A 15,101-nucleotide genomic window follows, 5' to 3' on the forward strand; every position below is an offset into this window, starting at 1 on the left:
TTGGGGGATTCCCCTAAACAAGTGACGAGCACTGTTCCCACTTCGAGTTATTGATCAATTCGCTCTCGCACTACCATACGCTTGCCGTCCCGGTTAGCTCAGCTGGTAGAGCGACTGCTCGGGTGTAGCGGTGGTCCCGGGTTCGAACCCCGGACCAGGAAGAATTTTTCTTTAACTGCGAAGTTTCTGAGAAAGCTGTATAGCTTATTTGTAGCTGTATGGCTGCGCTCGGGTGGATGCCAATGAGTAACTACTTCCTTATTACAAATCTACTCCACCTTGGGGGATTCCCCTAAACAAGTGACGAATACGGTTCCCACTTCGAGTTATTGATCAATTCGCTCTCGCCCTACCATACGCTTGCCGTCCCGGTTAGCTCAGCTGGTAGAGCGACTGCTCGGGTGTAGCGGTGGTCCCGGGTTCGAACCCCGGACCAGGAAGAATTTTTTTTAACTGCGAAGTTTCTGAGAAAGCTGTATAGCTTCCCTTTGTAGCCGTGTGGCTGCGCTCGGGTGGATGCCAGTGAGTAACTACTCCCTTATTACAAATCTATTCCACCTTGGGGGATTCCCCTAAACAAGTGACGAACACTGTTCCCACTTCGAGTTATTGATCAATTCGCTCTCGCACTACCATACGCTTGCCGTCCCGGTTAGCTCAGCTGGTAGAGCGACTGCTCGGGTGTAGCGGTGGTCCTTGGCTCGAACCCCGGACCAGGAAGAATTTTTCTTTAACTGCGAAGTTTCTGAGAAAGCTGTATAGCTTCCCTTTGTAGCTGTATGGCTGCGCTCGGGTGGATGCCAATGAGTAACTACTTCCTTATTACAAATCTACTCCACCTTGGGGGATTCCCCTAAACAAGTGACGAACACGGTTCCCACTTCGAGTTATTGATCAATTCGCTCTCGCCCTACCATACGCTTGCCGTCCCGGTTAGCTCAGCTGGTAGAGCGACTGCTCGGGTGTAGCGGTGGTCCCGGGTTCGAACCCCGGACCAGGAAGAATTTTTCTTTAACTGCGAAGTTTCTGAGAAAGCTGTATAGCTTCCCTTTGTAGCTGTATGGCTGCGCTCGGGTGGATGCCAATGAGTAACTACTCCCTTATTACAAATCTATTCCACCTTGGGGGATTCCCCTAAACAAGTGACGAACACTGTTCCCACTTCGAGTTATTGATCAATTCGCTCTCGCACTACCATACGCTTGCCGTCCCGGTTAGCTCAGCTGGTAGAGCGACTGCTCGGGTGTAGCGGTGGTCCCGGGTTCGAACCCCGGACCAGGAAGAATTTTTCTTTAACTGCGAAGTTTCTGAGAAAGCTGTATAGCTTCCCTTTGTAGCTGTATGGCTGCGCTCGGGTGGATGCCAATGAGTAACTACTTCCTTATTACAAATCTACTCCACCTTGGGGGATTCCCCTAAACAAGTGACGAACACGGTTCCCACTTCGAGTTATTGATCAATTCGCTCTCGCCCTACCATACGCTTGCCGTCCCGGTTAGATCAGCTGGTAGAGCGACTGCTCGGGTGTAGCGGTGGTCCTTGGCTCGAACCCCGGACCAGGAAGAATTTTTCTTTAACTGCGAAGTTTCTGAGAAAGCTGTATAGCTTCTCTTTGTAGCTGTATGGCTGCGCTCGGGTGGATGCCAATGAGTAACTACTTCCTTATTACAAATCTACTCCACCTTGGGGGATTCCCCTAAACAAGTGACGAACACGGTTCCCACTTCGAGTTATTGATCAATTCGCTCTCGCCCTACCATACGCTTGCCGTCCCGGTTAGCTCAGCTGGTAGAGCGACTGCTCGGGTGTAGCGGTGGTCCTTGGCTCGAACCCCGGACCAGGAAGAATTTTTCTTTAACTGCGAAGTTTCTGAGAAAGCTGTATAGCTTCCCTTTGTAGCTGTATGGCTGCGCTCGGGTGGATGCCAATGAGTAACTACTCCCTTATTACAAATCTATTCCACCTTGGGGGATTCCCCTAAACAAGTGACGAACACTGTTCCCACTTCAAGTTATTGATCAATTCGCTCTCGCACTACCATACGCTTGCCGTCCCGGTTAGCTCAGCTGGTAGAGCGACTGCTCGGGTGTAGCGGTGGTCCCGGGTTCGAACCCCGGACCAGGAAGAATTTTTCTTTAACTGCGAAGTTTCTGAGAAAGCTGTATAGCTTCCCTTTGTAGCTGTATGGCTGCGCTCGGGTGGATGCCAATGAGTAACTACTCCCTTATTACAAATCTATTCCACCTTGGGGGATTCCCCTAAACAAGTGACGAGCACTGTTCCCACTTCGAGTTATTGATCAATTCGCTCTCGCACTACCATACGCTTGCCGTCCCGGTTAGCTCAGCTGGTAGAGCGACTGCTCGGGTGTAGCGGTGGTCCCGGGTTCGAACCCCGGACCAGGAAGAATTTTTCTTTAACTGCGAAGTTTCTGAGAAAGCTGTATAGCTTATTTGTAGCTGTATGGCTGCGCTCGGGTGGATGCCAATGAGTAACTACTGCCTTATTACAAATCTATTCCACCTTGGGGGATTCCCCTAAACAAGTGACGAACACTGTTCCCACTTCGAGTTATTGATCAATTCGCTCTCGCACTACCATACGCTTGCCGTCCCGGTTAGCTCAGCTGGTAGAGCGACTGCTCGGGTGTAGCGGTGGTCCCGGGTTCGAACCCCGGACCAGGAAGAATTTTTCTTTAACTGCGAAGTTTCTGAGAAAGCTGTATAGCTTCCCTTTGTAGCTGTATGGCTGCGCTCGGGTGGATGCCAATGAGTAACTACTCCCTTATTACAAATCTATTCCACCTTGGGGGATTCCCCTAAACAAGTGACGAACACTGTTCCCACTTCAAGTTATTGATCAATTCGCTCTCGCACTACCATACGCTTGCCGTCCCGGTTAGCTCAGCTGGTAGAGCGACTGCTCGGGTGTAGTTGGTGGTCCCGGGCTCGAACCCCGGACCAGGAAGAATTTTTCTTTAACTGCGAAGTTTCTGAGAAAGCTGTATAGCTTCCCTTTGTAGCTGTATGGCTGCGCTCGGGTGGATGCCAATGAGTAACTACTCCCTTATAACAAATCTATTCCACCTTGGGGGATTCCCCTAAACAAGTGACGAACACTGTTCCCACTTCGAGTTATTGATCAATTCGCTCTCGCACTACCATACGCTTGCCGTCCCGGTTAGCTCAGCTGGTAGAGCGACTGCTCGGGTGTAGCGGTGGTCCCGGGTTCGAACCCCGGACCAGGAAGAATTTTTCTTTAACTGCGAAGTTTCTGAGAAAGCTGTATAGCTTCCCTTTGTAGCTGTATGGCTGCGCTCGGGTGGATGTCAATGAGTAACTACTCCCTTATTACAAATCTACTCCACCTTGGGGGATTCCCCTAAACAAGTGACGAACACTGTTCCCACTTCAAGTTATTGATCAATTCGCTCTCGCCCTACCATACGCTTGCCGTCCCGGTTAGCTCAGCTGGTAGAGCGACTGCTCGTGAGTAGCGGTGGTTCCTGGCTCGAACCGCGGACCAGGAAGAATTTTTCTTTAACTGCGATGTTTCTGAGAAAGCTGTATAGCTTCCCTTTGTAGCCGTATGGCTGCGCTCGGGTGGATGCAATGAGTAACTACTCCCTTATTACAAATCTACTCCACCTTGGGGGATTCCCCTAATCAAGTGACGAACACTGTTCCCACTTCAAGTTATTGATCAATTCGCTCTCGCCCTACCATACGCTTGCCGTCCCGGTTAGCTCAGCTGGTAGAGCGACTGCTCGGGTGTAGCGGTGGTCCCTGGCTCGAACCGCGGACCAGGAAGAACTTTTCTTTAACTGCGATGTTTCTGAGAAAGCTGTATAGCTTCCCTTTGTAGCCGTATGGCTGCGCTCGGGTGGATGCAATGAGTAACTACTCCCTTATTACAAATCTACTCCACCTTGGGGGATTCCCCTAAACAAGTGACGAACACTGTTCCCACTTCAAGTTATTGATCAATTCACTCTCGCCCTACCATACGCTTGCCGTCCCGATTAGCTCAGCTGGTAGAGCGACTGCTCGGGTGTAGCGGTGGTCCCTGGCTCGAACCGCGGACCGGGAAGAATTTTTGTTTAACTGCGATGTTTCTGAGAAAGCTGTATAGCTTCCCTTTGTAGCCGTATGGCTGCGCTCGGGTGGATGCAATGAGTAACTACTCCCTTATTACAAATCTACTCCACCTTGGGGGATTCCCCTAAACAAGTGACGAACACTGTTCCCACTTCGAGTTATTTATCAATTCGCTCTCGCCCTACCATACGCTTGCCGTCCCGGTTAGTTCAGTCGGTAGACCGACTGCTCCAGTGAAGCGGTGGTCCCTGGCTCGAACCCCGGACCAGGAAGAATTTTTCTTTAACTGCGAAGTTTCTGAGAAAGCTGTATAGCTTCCCTTTGTAGCCGTATGGCTGCGCTCGGGTGGATGCAATGAGTAACTACTCCCTTATTACAAATCTACTCCAACTTGAGGGATTCCCCTAAACAAGTGACGAACACTGTTCCCACTTCGAGTTATTGATCAATTCGCTCTCGCCCTACCATACGCTTGCCGTCCCGGTTAGTTCAGTCGGTAGACCGACTGCTCCAGTGAAGCGGTGGTCCCTGGCTCGAACCCCGGACCAGGAAGAATTTTTCTTTAACTGCGAAGTTTCTGAGAAAGCTGTATAGCTTCCCTTTGTAGCCGTATGGCTGCGCTCGGGTGGATGCCAATGAGTAACTACTCCCTTATTACAAATCTACTCCACCTTGGGGGATTCCCCTAAACAAGTGACGAACACTGTTCCCACTTCGAGTTATTGATCAATTCGCTCTCGCCCTACCATATGCTTGCCGTCCCGGTTAGTTCAGTCGGTAGACCGACTGCTCCAGTGAAGCGGTGGTCCCTGGCTCGAATCCCGGACCAGGAAGAATTTTTCTTTAACTGCGAAGTTTCTGAGAAAGCTGTATAGCTTCCCTTTGTAGCCGTATGGCTGCGCTTGGGCGGATGCCAATGAGTAATAACTCCCTTATTACTACCCTCTGGTAACGCCGACTATTACTGTTGCTACCACTACTGCGATGCTAAACCTTGGGAACGGACATTTAACAGATGTCATTGTAAAAGGTACCAAACGTCAACAGTTATTTCAGAAGTGGCGCCGTACTACGGCCAGGCGCCTTGGGTAGCGAAGACGAATGGAAGAAGCGGCACGCTCAGGCCATGCAACGATCGCACAAGAGTTGTGGAGGTGTGCTATAGGGGGAGGAGCAATTAGAAGAATCTAAATGACTTTAACACTGCAGCAGCAGGAAAGGCTGCAATGGAAACATGGATGCGTCGTTAGGGGAGTATATAGACAGGTATGTGCTCTGTCTGCGTACCGAAAGGAAGACGAGGAAGAACAGGACAGGACTTTCAGCGCTATAGTCCGGTACGCCTTTATGTTCGTCCAAACCTTTTCGTGCTTCCTTCTCTCGATGCAACAAACAGATAAACAAGCCTAGAATAAAACTTGAGTAGCCTGTCCTTATCCTTAGCGCTACTCTTATTTCGTTGAGTGCGATTTCTCGAGTACAACAACTGAGAACAGAGTGCGTGACGTTGTATAAATTAAGGGACGCGTAGATGCTGTACCAAAGCGAATAAAGTCGTCTGTGAACGGCTGCAAAAACGATTACGGGACGAGACGTATCGTGTGCGGGAGGCTGCCTGAAAGTAGCCGCTAACCCTGCAGTTCAGCGTCTAGGCTTCCAGGCTCGATCAAAATTTGGTGAGCGCCGCATTATTTTGCACTACTTTTCACAGCGTCAGATGTCAAGGGTGCGTTTACGGATTCTGCGGCGACAGCGCCGTTGGCATAAGACCATGCCTATAGATTGATCAGTGTGCAGTGGCGTAACGAATGCAGTTTCTGCAACGCGCCACGCTAATTGGCTCGCATACAGTGACGTCACTGCAGGGCACCAGGGAAAAGCATCACCTAGAGTCATGGAGGAAGGAAAGAACTTCCTCCATGCGTAGAGTGGTCAGAAGACAGTGATGTTACGAGTGAGAGAATATTGATTTCAGGCGCACTCTGCTAGAGAAGATGAACAATAACGAATCGAAGATATATTCACCACTGCAAACAGATGTCGCTGAATGTCGCGTTACACTGCGGTAACCGTCCAGTGGGCTTTTCTTGCTGTCTTGTTGCCATCCCTCTATTATCCCAAGATCATTCCTCGACTTAATCTTTCCCTTCACGCGGAGTTGTGGCATGTGGGAGCTGGGCTTCAGATACGCCAATAAATTGCGTGCACTTAAATTCATAGCTTCCTGTCTGTCCACCTCCTGCAGGTGCAATGTGTGCGGCGTGGAATCTGCACGTGCTAACTGGGTATTTGTTTTGCGCAGGGGCAAACCCAAGTGGACGCCTATATTCCGGCCGGCACCTGGTATGGCATGAACGGAGCGATCAAGATCAACAACGGAACCCGCATGTCTTTCCCCGCTCCGCTCACTGGCCCGACCATAACCCTTGTTCGCGGGGGACATGCGTTCGCATTCGCAACTCAAGTTACCACCGCAACACTCCAGTAAGAATCCTTGGCACAGTTTCGTTATGTCCAGCCCGCCCAAAGCCATCTCTATTGGGCTAAACTTTATATTGGCCTAAAGGAACACCGCGGACGTACAGCTCCATCCAATTTTTGTTCTTATAGTAAAAATTGGTCTACTGTTTTCTCTGGCCATGTACGTTGTTTCTCGGGCAGAAAAAAAACGCGTTTATTGTTGAAGAAATTCGATTTAAGAATAGACCTGACTTTTTTAAGAGCATTATCTCTTACTCATAACGTTTCTCTATTTCTTGGGGTCTGCTACCACCTCCCTTCGGTGTGAAATTTTCTAAGTCCGAGGAATTCAAGATGGCGGCCCCCATAGTAAATCGATATAGCAAAACAATTGGTGATTGACTGGTGACGTCATTAGTGTATCGAATTGTTGATTGATTGGTGACGTCACTGACATATCCGATTTGTGACTGATTGGTGACTTCGCTTATAAATACAAGATGTCGGCAAATAATGGTAGTTAATTTATGAAGTCATTAATTAATCCAATATTTAATTGGCGCACCTTAGTTTAATCTCATTCATATCAATTCTAGTAAACCAAACAGCTAACGCTCGTTACTTTAACAGTCTCCCAGACGGTGGCGGCATTTTTTTCTCCCACTGCATGATTGAAACTTGTGACTTCAAGCCCGAAAACGACTCCAGGTTCCCCGATAGGAAATGAATGGCGCTGCAGCCTGGCCTCAGAGATTCAGGTTGAAGTTCGGTATTGACCTCATTGCAGTTTGCTTGTGGAAACGGTCGGTGGCGGAGATACCCGACTCTTATTTCTTGACCTCCTCTAGGTTATAAAAGATCAGTCTTCAGTGATAGCACCTTCGTTATCAGAAAGCGGTAACTTATGGAGGTAGGCCAACCTCAATTTATCATCACAGTCCCTATAACTTGTGATGAAAAAACAGCGCACACTTGAAAAGAACACAAATAAAAAACACGAAGGGAGGCGCGACCGGCATAGTATTTATACTTGCTTATTTTTTCCCCTTTAAACTTCAGTCAGCGCTGGTGGTTTCTCCCTTCTTGTTTTGTTGTTGTTGTTCGGTTTCTTGCCGTGTCAGGCTATGTACAGTGTATGGGGTCGTAGACACCGTCAAACCGTTTGTGTGGTTTTTAGTCTACGGCCGTCAGTATTGACGTATCTGATGCTGAAATAAAAAGAATTTTGATTTGAACTATAACTCACCGAACCCTGCTGATGGCAGCTTACGGTGATATGAAAGTTTTAACGTCCCAAAGCCGTACATGGAATATGAGGGGTGCCGTAATGGGGGGTTCCGGATTAATTTCGGCTGCCTGAGAATCTCTAACGTGCGCCGACATCGCACAGCATTACGCCCCCGAGACTATGAGCGCGGGTGGAATACGTCCAGCGCCCAGAGATGGCGTGCGCGAGACACCTGCACGCTGTCGGATTCAGTTCTCACTGGGGCTGCCATGGCGTTCTTGAAATGTTTTGTAACCTCACTGCCTCCACCTACACCTCTGGTGTTCTTTCTCTGGCGTGGCTCTCGTACCTTTCGGATTGTTTACAGTGGTTTATCAGTGGCGGCCAAGAGCGCTTACAGCTTCGAGGCAGAATATGCTCCGACGCCAAATGGCTTCAGTTTAACTGAATTATTGAAGCCAACACTTTCTTTCTGGGTGATTATACTTTTGCAGGGAGACCTTAGCTCAACATTATTTGGAAACGTTTGGAAAATTTATTCAGCCTCAAAATAATCAGTGTTTTGTCCAACCACTAAGTCGCCATCCCTTTACAGTCGACGGGCTTCGCTGATGTTGGCAGCCACGCTTGAAGAAGATGGCACAGCGAGAGGAGAACTGTTCTGGGACGACGGAGATTCTTTGGGTAAGTGAATGCGTGTACACCCGCGGGCATGCCAAACGCCATTGAGTTCTTCTACGAGGCATATCCTGCAGTCGAAAAAGGAGTGCCCAGCAAAACACCATTCGATGAGTTAATTCGTTGAACTACCAGCTGCGCTCAGCAATATTATACCTGTCAGTCTTTGATCATTTAAAAGCGCCTTTTAGATCAGTCTTCTATCATTCAAAAGAGTCTTTTAGATCGGCTCCATGCACTTCGTCGTGCTGCTCGCGAGATTCAAATCATCACAGTTTGGATGTGTTGCTTTCTCGTCAGCAGCAGAAAATGTATTCATCGGGGGTTTTCCTCAGGCCACCTCATCATGGCTGTGTTACGGCTGCGACTCACGAAAGAGAAGATTTCCCTCTGACTAGGTTTAAATAGCATTCGTTGGCCTTTTCGCGACCATTAAGTTGTATCTTTGAAGAAAGAAAAACACTTCCGCCTCGACTATATACCCCATGTTGATGAAAATGATACCGTACAGATCCCGAAAAGTCATCTTCACCTTACACTAGGTCAGCGGCCGCAGTTTTGTCCTCTATTCTGCAACCTCACCGCTTCCAGAAATGCGTAGCTACTTTGGCTAGTATTCGGAGTATCGGTAGTATGCTGTAGTTCAAGATTCCGTATTGCACTGAACACGCAAAGACAGTTTAAAATGATGCCTCCAGGGACAGCCACTGAAGTGCTGTAGACAAAAGAAAATACCAAGGCTTATCACACGTACGTAAGACGCGCAAAATCAACGAGAGCTGTTTGTGGCTGTTGCTGTTTTTCGCATTTGTTTTCTTTGCGCGATTCTAAAGGTAACAGCGTGACCGTTGTGTCATGCGACTACAGATAGGTTCTCCCAACAAATGTGACGTCACGCTTGATGTGACCGAATGGGGCGATGGTACCAAGACGTTCAAGAAACAGCTCTCGGTGTAAAACCAGTTGTGCGCGCACTTTCGCCGAAGAGCGGCAGGTTACAATGGCCACGCCCCGTAACTATGGTTTCAGAGACTTGTGTGTTTAGACAGCACCTGACAAGAGTAGTACAATAAGACGAATCGGATTGTGTGCAGGCACTGCGTCGTTTTCTCATCTGTGAAGCCCTCTGCAGCGTAACAAATATCAGTGGCGATTTTAAACAAAAAAACACACTGCAGGGCTCATAAAGAGGGAGGCCAATTCTAATAATAACAATTGGTTTTTGGGGGAAAGGAAATGGCGCAGTATCTGTCTCATATATCGTTGGACACCTAAACCGCGCCGTAAGGGAAGGGATAAAGGAGGGAGTGAAAGAAGAAAGGAAGAGAGAGGTGCCGTAGTGGAGGGCTCCGGAATAATTTCGACCACCTGGGGATCTTTAACGTGCACTGACATCGCACAGCACACGGGCGCCTTAGCGTTTTTCCTCCATAAAAACGCAGCCGCCGCAATTTCCAAATTAAGCGTTTCTAGTTTCAAACATGGAACACACACCTCACTCTTTAAACACGAATACGCTTATATGGGGAGGAAAAAAACGGTAAGCTGTCCTCTAGCGCACCCCATTTTATTATTAGAGAGTATACTACCTGCCTTGCTAACGAAACGCAGTATCCGCGAGCATACTTTCCGGGCTAAACAGGCACCGTTAGTGAGGAAGTATAAAGTTATCGGAGTAGCACATATAATTCGCTTAGTAGTCGGTTACGTCTCGTGCGAACTATTGCTCCCCCCGGCACTAATGTTCCCCAACACGATTCCGGAGACTCGCACGTTAAGGTGTGTCGTACGATGTGCTCCACCGTGTGTTCACTGTTCTTCCATTTTTATTTCAGATTCAGTTCAAAAAGGAGAGTTTAACGTGTACAAGTTTACCTCCAACTGGAATGAGAAGGTAAGTTCACACACGACCATCACAGTGGCTGCAGAGTATTTCTACCGCCATCTTCATTGCGCACCCGCTGTGCATCTGTAGGTCGTCATCTCTGTCTCACGGGAGAAGGCCGGTTGTGGTGAGAATCCTTTTGTGACCAGAGTCCTCATTCTCGGCGTAGAAGAGGCACCCAAGAACGTCACCATGGGCGGCAAGAGATTGCCTTTCGACTACTACGACCACAATAAGGTAGGCATATTTTTAGTGCGGCACGCGCCCAAAACTGACAGAATCCCAGGGGATGGGGGGATATGACCATGGTCTGCCCTCAAAATCTGCTAAAAAAAATTAAGCAGAGTTTTAATCCGGCTAAACCAAAGTAACCAAAGCGAAAGCTTGAAAGTTAAGACAGGTAAAGCTTGGCTAGAGTTGGTTGCGTCTCGTCTGGATCATTCACGACGACTGCTGCCTTTAAATTGTCGAGAGATGTTGCAATTCGTTGGCACCCTCTGAGAGGCAGTGGAGTCTATCTAGACAGAGCGAGCGCATGACTCCGGCATAGCGACGTCATGCTTGTCACGTGACTAGGCAGAGGCGAGCGCTTGGTTTCGGCGGCGGTGCCTGAGTGACGTCGTAGTTGTCACGTGATTTCTCTTCGATTCAAGGTCAAACTCGCGCGCACGGCGCACACGGCTAAGAAGCTACGGAGGGAAGTAGTAATGGCATCTGTGTGCATGCACTTGCTTGCTATTCGTTGCTTGTAATACTGGCGGTTGAGACTCGCCTCAACTGTTGTTATCTAACGTCACGTAACCTAAATTGCTTGTTTGTCCGTTTGCACCCGCTCTCTCTCCGTTGTGTGTCTTATTCTACGTCCATGTTTTTTGCGCTTTTACGTTCAGCATGGTAAACCAACTCGCCCAAACTCGGCCTTTGTTTTTTTCGCATGAAGCAGCAGTGAGATGCTATCGGCTTTCTTGAATCAGCAGGAGGGGTGAATTTTCTGTGCTTACTCATACCCAGAAAATATAGACAAGCGCATTTTTTCATCGGGAAGTTGTTTATGAGCGCAATTTTTTCGCATATCGTAAGACTGCAGTATAAAAATGAACATATTCCCATGTCCCTGCTCAGAGGCAATGGGTGCAAGCACTGTTTTGTAAATTGTTTTTGTTCATGAAGATAATAAAGCATCAGTTGATTGATTGATTGATTGATCTTTCTGGCTGGTTTACTATCTTAATGCAATGCACCAACTAGCCCAACAACGTGTTCTACTGAACAAATTTAAAAGCAACATTTTGCTATGCATCGAAAGAATAGAACATTCCCATCAATTTCATAACAGCATTTCACAAAATTCCACAGTTGGCTCAATTAAGTGATTTTTCAAGAAAGCTGGACTTGGAAACATTTCGACTTCTTTGCGCTGACCCATTTCTAATAGCGCCTGAGCTATTCCCTGACCGCAACAAAACATTTTCTCACGCGCTATGCGCAGTGTTCGCATGTGAAAGTGCTATATTCACACGCCACTTTTCTTTTCAGGAACTCGATATAGGAAACATCGCGGAGTATATGAATTCCGGCTTCGAGATAAACTGGTCATGACAGGGCGCTTCTCGACCTGTGACTGGCAATCGCGCCTTTTCAAGATGTCTGACGTCAGGACGAACGGTCACCAGGTTCGGGAAACCGCGGGCTTACGTCATTTGTGTATAACAGAAATCGTCCATGATATGCAAGTAATTAAATGTATGGGCTTTTTATCGCCGGAATGAATGATTAAATAAAATCGAGATACACCACTCGAAGCATGGACATTTTCAGGAAAAGAGCTGGAACCATGCCTCCGATTCACGTGCATCATCCCTCGCGTGTGCTTTCTCAATTTGCTCCCAAGCCGCCGAGTACCGTTATCCTCGAAAGTACTTTGGCCAAGATTAGTAATCTTGCAAACTACCATAGCCTTTAGGCTCTGGTAGGCAGGAGATGGGCTATCCATGTAATGAACACAGCGAAACAGCTACTCCTAGAGCTCCTAATCTTGCAAACTACCATAGCCTTTAGGCTCTGGTAGGCAGGAGATGGGCTATCCATGTAATGAACACAGCGAAACAGCTACTCCTAGAGCTCCTAATCTTGCAAACTACCATAGCCTTTAGGCTATCGTAGGCAGGAGATGGGCTATCCATGTAATGAACACAGCGAAACAGCTACTCCTAGAGCTCCGCAATACGAATGCACGGCGGCGCAGCAATGCCATTGGCCAAAGTACTTTCGAGGATAACATTTCCCTGCGCGACTTAGCCTCCATTGACTGCACCCATTCCGCAAGCTTTGGATTGAATCTGTGATGTCATGCCAGCTCTTTCTCGGTGGAGGGCAAATAACACTCGTTTGTGCTGTGTTACTGTGACGCACGTTAAAAAACGCTATGGGTGTAAGAAGAAATACTCTGATTCACCCATTACTGGCCCCTCCATAGATGCTCCAATTTCAAACCAGTTTGCGTATAAATAAACGAATGGCGTTCATCTCACGCCATCGCTGCAAACAGTAAGGGACACTAAAAGCCAATAAATCAGCGTTGTTTCTTTACCAGCAATGAATGATAAGACTCCCTTTTTTCTCTTTGACTAAGCGAAAGTGATACTCCTACTACCCCCTCTTTTCTGATTGCGCCCTCCCTCTCTGGCTTTCCCCGCCCCCTCCGCCCTCCTTTTTCCGGCACACATCTGAGCTCTGTGCCAGCTCCCATGCCGAACTGTTCGCCTTTCAACCGTAAGGCTTATGGGGGTTTAACGACCCAACACGACTCGGTCTTTGAGGGACGCCGTAGTGAAGGGCTCCGGAAATTTCGGCCACCTGCGGTTCTAAAACGTGCACTGACATCGCACAGTAGACTGGCCTCTAGAATTTTGCCTCCATGAAAATTTCGCCGCCACGGCCGGTGAAATTTCGATGGAGACGAAATTCAACCATGTAGTGGGCACTAGCAGTAAATGAGTTTATGCTAAATCTCAATTTCTCAGTTAAATCTCTTTCTGCCCCTCAGTTCAGCTCAACCTCACTACGGTGAGGACCTTCGTCCTCCACTATTGTTCGAGAGGATAGGGTACCTCGATGCACGTGCGCGTACTGTGGCGCCACTTCTCGGCAGCGCCGCGAAGTAGGATTACGTGCGTGTGTCTGCTACTTCGCGATGAGTCTCAAGCAGTGTAGTGTTCGCATTTACGGCTTTTCGGCCTTGTTTACGTTCCACGTGTTATTAAAATTGGTTTCTAAAACTTTACGCCTGAGAGAGTGTGCTAGCTGTCGCAGCTAGTATAACCCGTTGAGTTTTACCCGCCGCTACAACGGTGCAGCAACAAACACTCCGTAGCCGCAGCTAGGCGTACAGGTTGACGCTGTTATGGACAACTGGATTCGGATGGTAAGAGGGTACTAAATCCGCATGGCAAAATTTCTCCTTGGCAGTTGCGGAGCTGGGCAGAACGCTAACGCAATCGATGCAAAGACATTATTTACGGGCCAGTCGGTTTCGGTTAGTGCTGGCAGAGGCGGCGCCGTTCCATTGGTCTCTCGAGCTGTTTCAGAGTAAGCGAGCAGGGTGCGTTGGGCGGCAATGAGGACACAAAGGGCGGGATGGAAGTTCCGGTCCGCTAATCGACGTTTCGACAAGACAACCGTCGTCTAAGGAGACAAGCGTGGAAGTCGTCTGCTAACGTTGGCTTCAGGATCGAGGATTTCTCCTGCCCGTCTGCCCTAACTCTCTAGGAGTGTCTTGGCTCCTTTGGCGTCGGCTGCTACTTTACTAATTATTTAGCGGAGACTCCATAACCTTGCTTGCTGAAATGCTTGCTACACACACGACAGTGTGCGCTTGATTTTTTGCGCTTACTGCGCTTAACTGTGCGTTAGATACGCCGGCCGGTCGGTCGGTTGCACCGAGGGAGAACACGAGGTAAAGAATTTTAGTGAATAGTTAAAGATAGGGCATATGGCTGAAAAGATGCGGTCTTGCTCGTTCCGTGACCGAACGCAGAGTGTGCGAGAGTCGTTTCTCGCGCTGCTCAGACCAGCGCCCTCATTCGCTGTGAAGAGTTTTTCTATTGTTCACCGAAAGGAGCCTTCGTGTGCGAGGCAAAGCTGGCCTTTACATATGCTTCTCTCAGCATCTCACTTTTTGCATAGACATCCCAGCGTACGCTGGGGTCTGTCGCGCACGTCTCGATATTGATGCAACAAACCATAGCGGGCGACGCATATTTAAATCTGCCACCGTTGACGCAACGGCACTAGATCAAAACGTGCCGTGCAAGCATTCGCTAACAGGGAATTACGGGACGTGCATATTTTTAAACACCGAAGTCCTGTCGGGCACCGGCTGCTGCCGCAGAAAAGAGTAAGGAGGGAGGTGATCCTACAACCGGCTCCCAATAGGGTGCAAAAGGAAGCCTTGTGGCCGAAGACTTTTGAGCAAGGGTGTATGTCACGTGCTCCGGTCTGCCTGTATGGGATTATCTTAGGTGAGAGGTTCACCGCGAGAGCTCACATAGTGCGCCGGCGCTGACGTCGACGTCTTGTGTTTGAGTGTGTCTCTCTAACAGCTATGGTACAGCGTTGTGCCAAACACGAATGTAACCGTTAGCACGGCCAATACCTGGAGAAAACAGTGAGAGCACCTGAGCTGACTCACAGTCAGCAAGCGTCAGAGCTGAAATTTTCATTTTCAGTGCCGAAGACTGTGTATACCGTCTCG

The 15,101-nt window shown here is 48.6% G+C and overlaps 1 protein-coding gene and 8 non-coding genes across 9 annotated transcripts in view; all 9 read left to right on the forward strand.

Moving 5' to 3' along the window:
• The window catches only part of LOC144128877 (lysosomal alpha-glucosidase-like), a 47,502-nt gene extending 35,352 nt beyond the window's left edge, over positions 1 to 12,150 (forward strand). The window contains exons 16-20 of the mRNA XM_077662650.1: positions 6,400 to 6,581; positions 8,381 to 8,469; positions 10,299 to 10,357; positions 10,439 to 10,585; positions 11,885 to 12,150. Coding sequence (XP_077518776.1) covers positions 6,400 to 6,581; positions 8,381 to 8,469; positions 10,299 to 10,357; positions 10,439 to 10,585; positions 11,885 to 11,947 — 540 coding nt within the window. The 3' untranslated portion in view covers positions 11,948 to 12,150. The remainder of the gene's footprint in view (positions 1 to 6,399; positions 6,582 to 8,380; positions 8,470 to 10,298; positions 10,358 to 10,438; positions 10,586 to 11,884) is intronic.
• TRNAT-GGU (transfer RNA threonine (anticodon GGU)) lies at positions 88 to 161 on the forward strand. The gene has a single exon. It is a non-coding gene; the product is annotated as a tRNA-Thr (tRNA).
• On the forward strand, positions 367 to 440 carry TRNAT-GGU (transfer RNA threonine (anticodon GGU)). Its single transcript has one exon. It is a non-coding gene; the product is annotated as a tRNA-Thr (tRNA).
• On the forward strand, positions 928 to 1,001 carry TRNAT-GGU (transfer RNA threonine (anticodon GGU)). Its single transcript has one exon. It is a non-coding gene; the product is annotated as a tRNA-Thr (tRNA).
• Positions 1,209 to 1,282, forward strand: TRNAT-GGU (transfer RNA threonine (anticodon GGU)). The gene has a single exon. It is a non-coding gene; the product is annotated as a tRNA-Thr (tRNA).
• Positions 2,052 to 2,125, forward strand: TRNAT-GGU (transfer RNA threonine (anticodon GGU)). The gene has a single exon. It is a non-coding gene; the product is annotated as a tRNA-Thr (tRNA).
• TRNAT-GGU (transfer RNA threonine (anticodon GGU)) lies at positions 2,333 to 2,406 on the forward strand. Its single transcript has one exon. It is a non-coding gene; the product is annotated as a tRNA-Thr (tRNA).
• On the forward strand, positions 2,612 to 2,685 carry TRNAT-GGU (transfer RNA threonine (anticodon GGU)). Its single transcript has one exon. It is a non-coding gene; the product is annotated as a tRNA-Thr (tRNA).
• On the forward strand, positions 3,175 to 3,248 carry TRNAT-GGU (transfer RNA threonine (anticodon GGU)). Its single transcript has one exon. It is a non-coding gene; the product is annotated as a tRNA-Thr (tRNA).
• Positions 12,151 to 15,101: the final 2,951 nt, after the last annotated feature.

Source organism: Amblyomma americanum, chromosome 4 (assembly GCF_052857255.1).
Source record: "Amblyomma americanum isolate KBUSLIRL-KWMA chromosome 4, ASM5285725v1, whole genome shotgun sequence".
Lineage (NCBI taxonomy): Eukaryota > Metazoa > Arthropoda > Arachnida > Ixodida > Ixodidae > Amblyomma > Amblyomma americanum.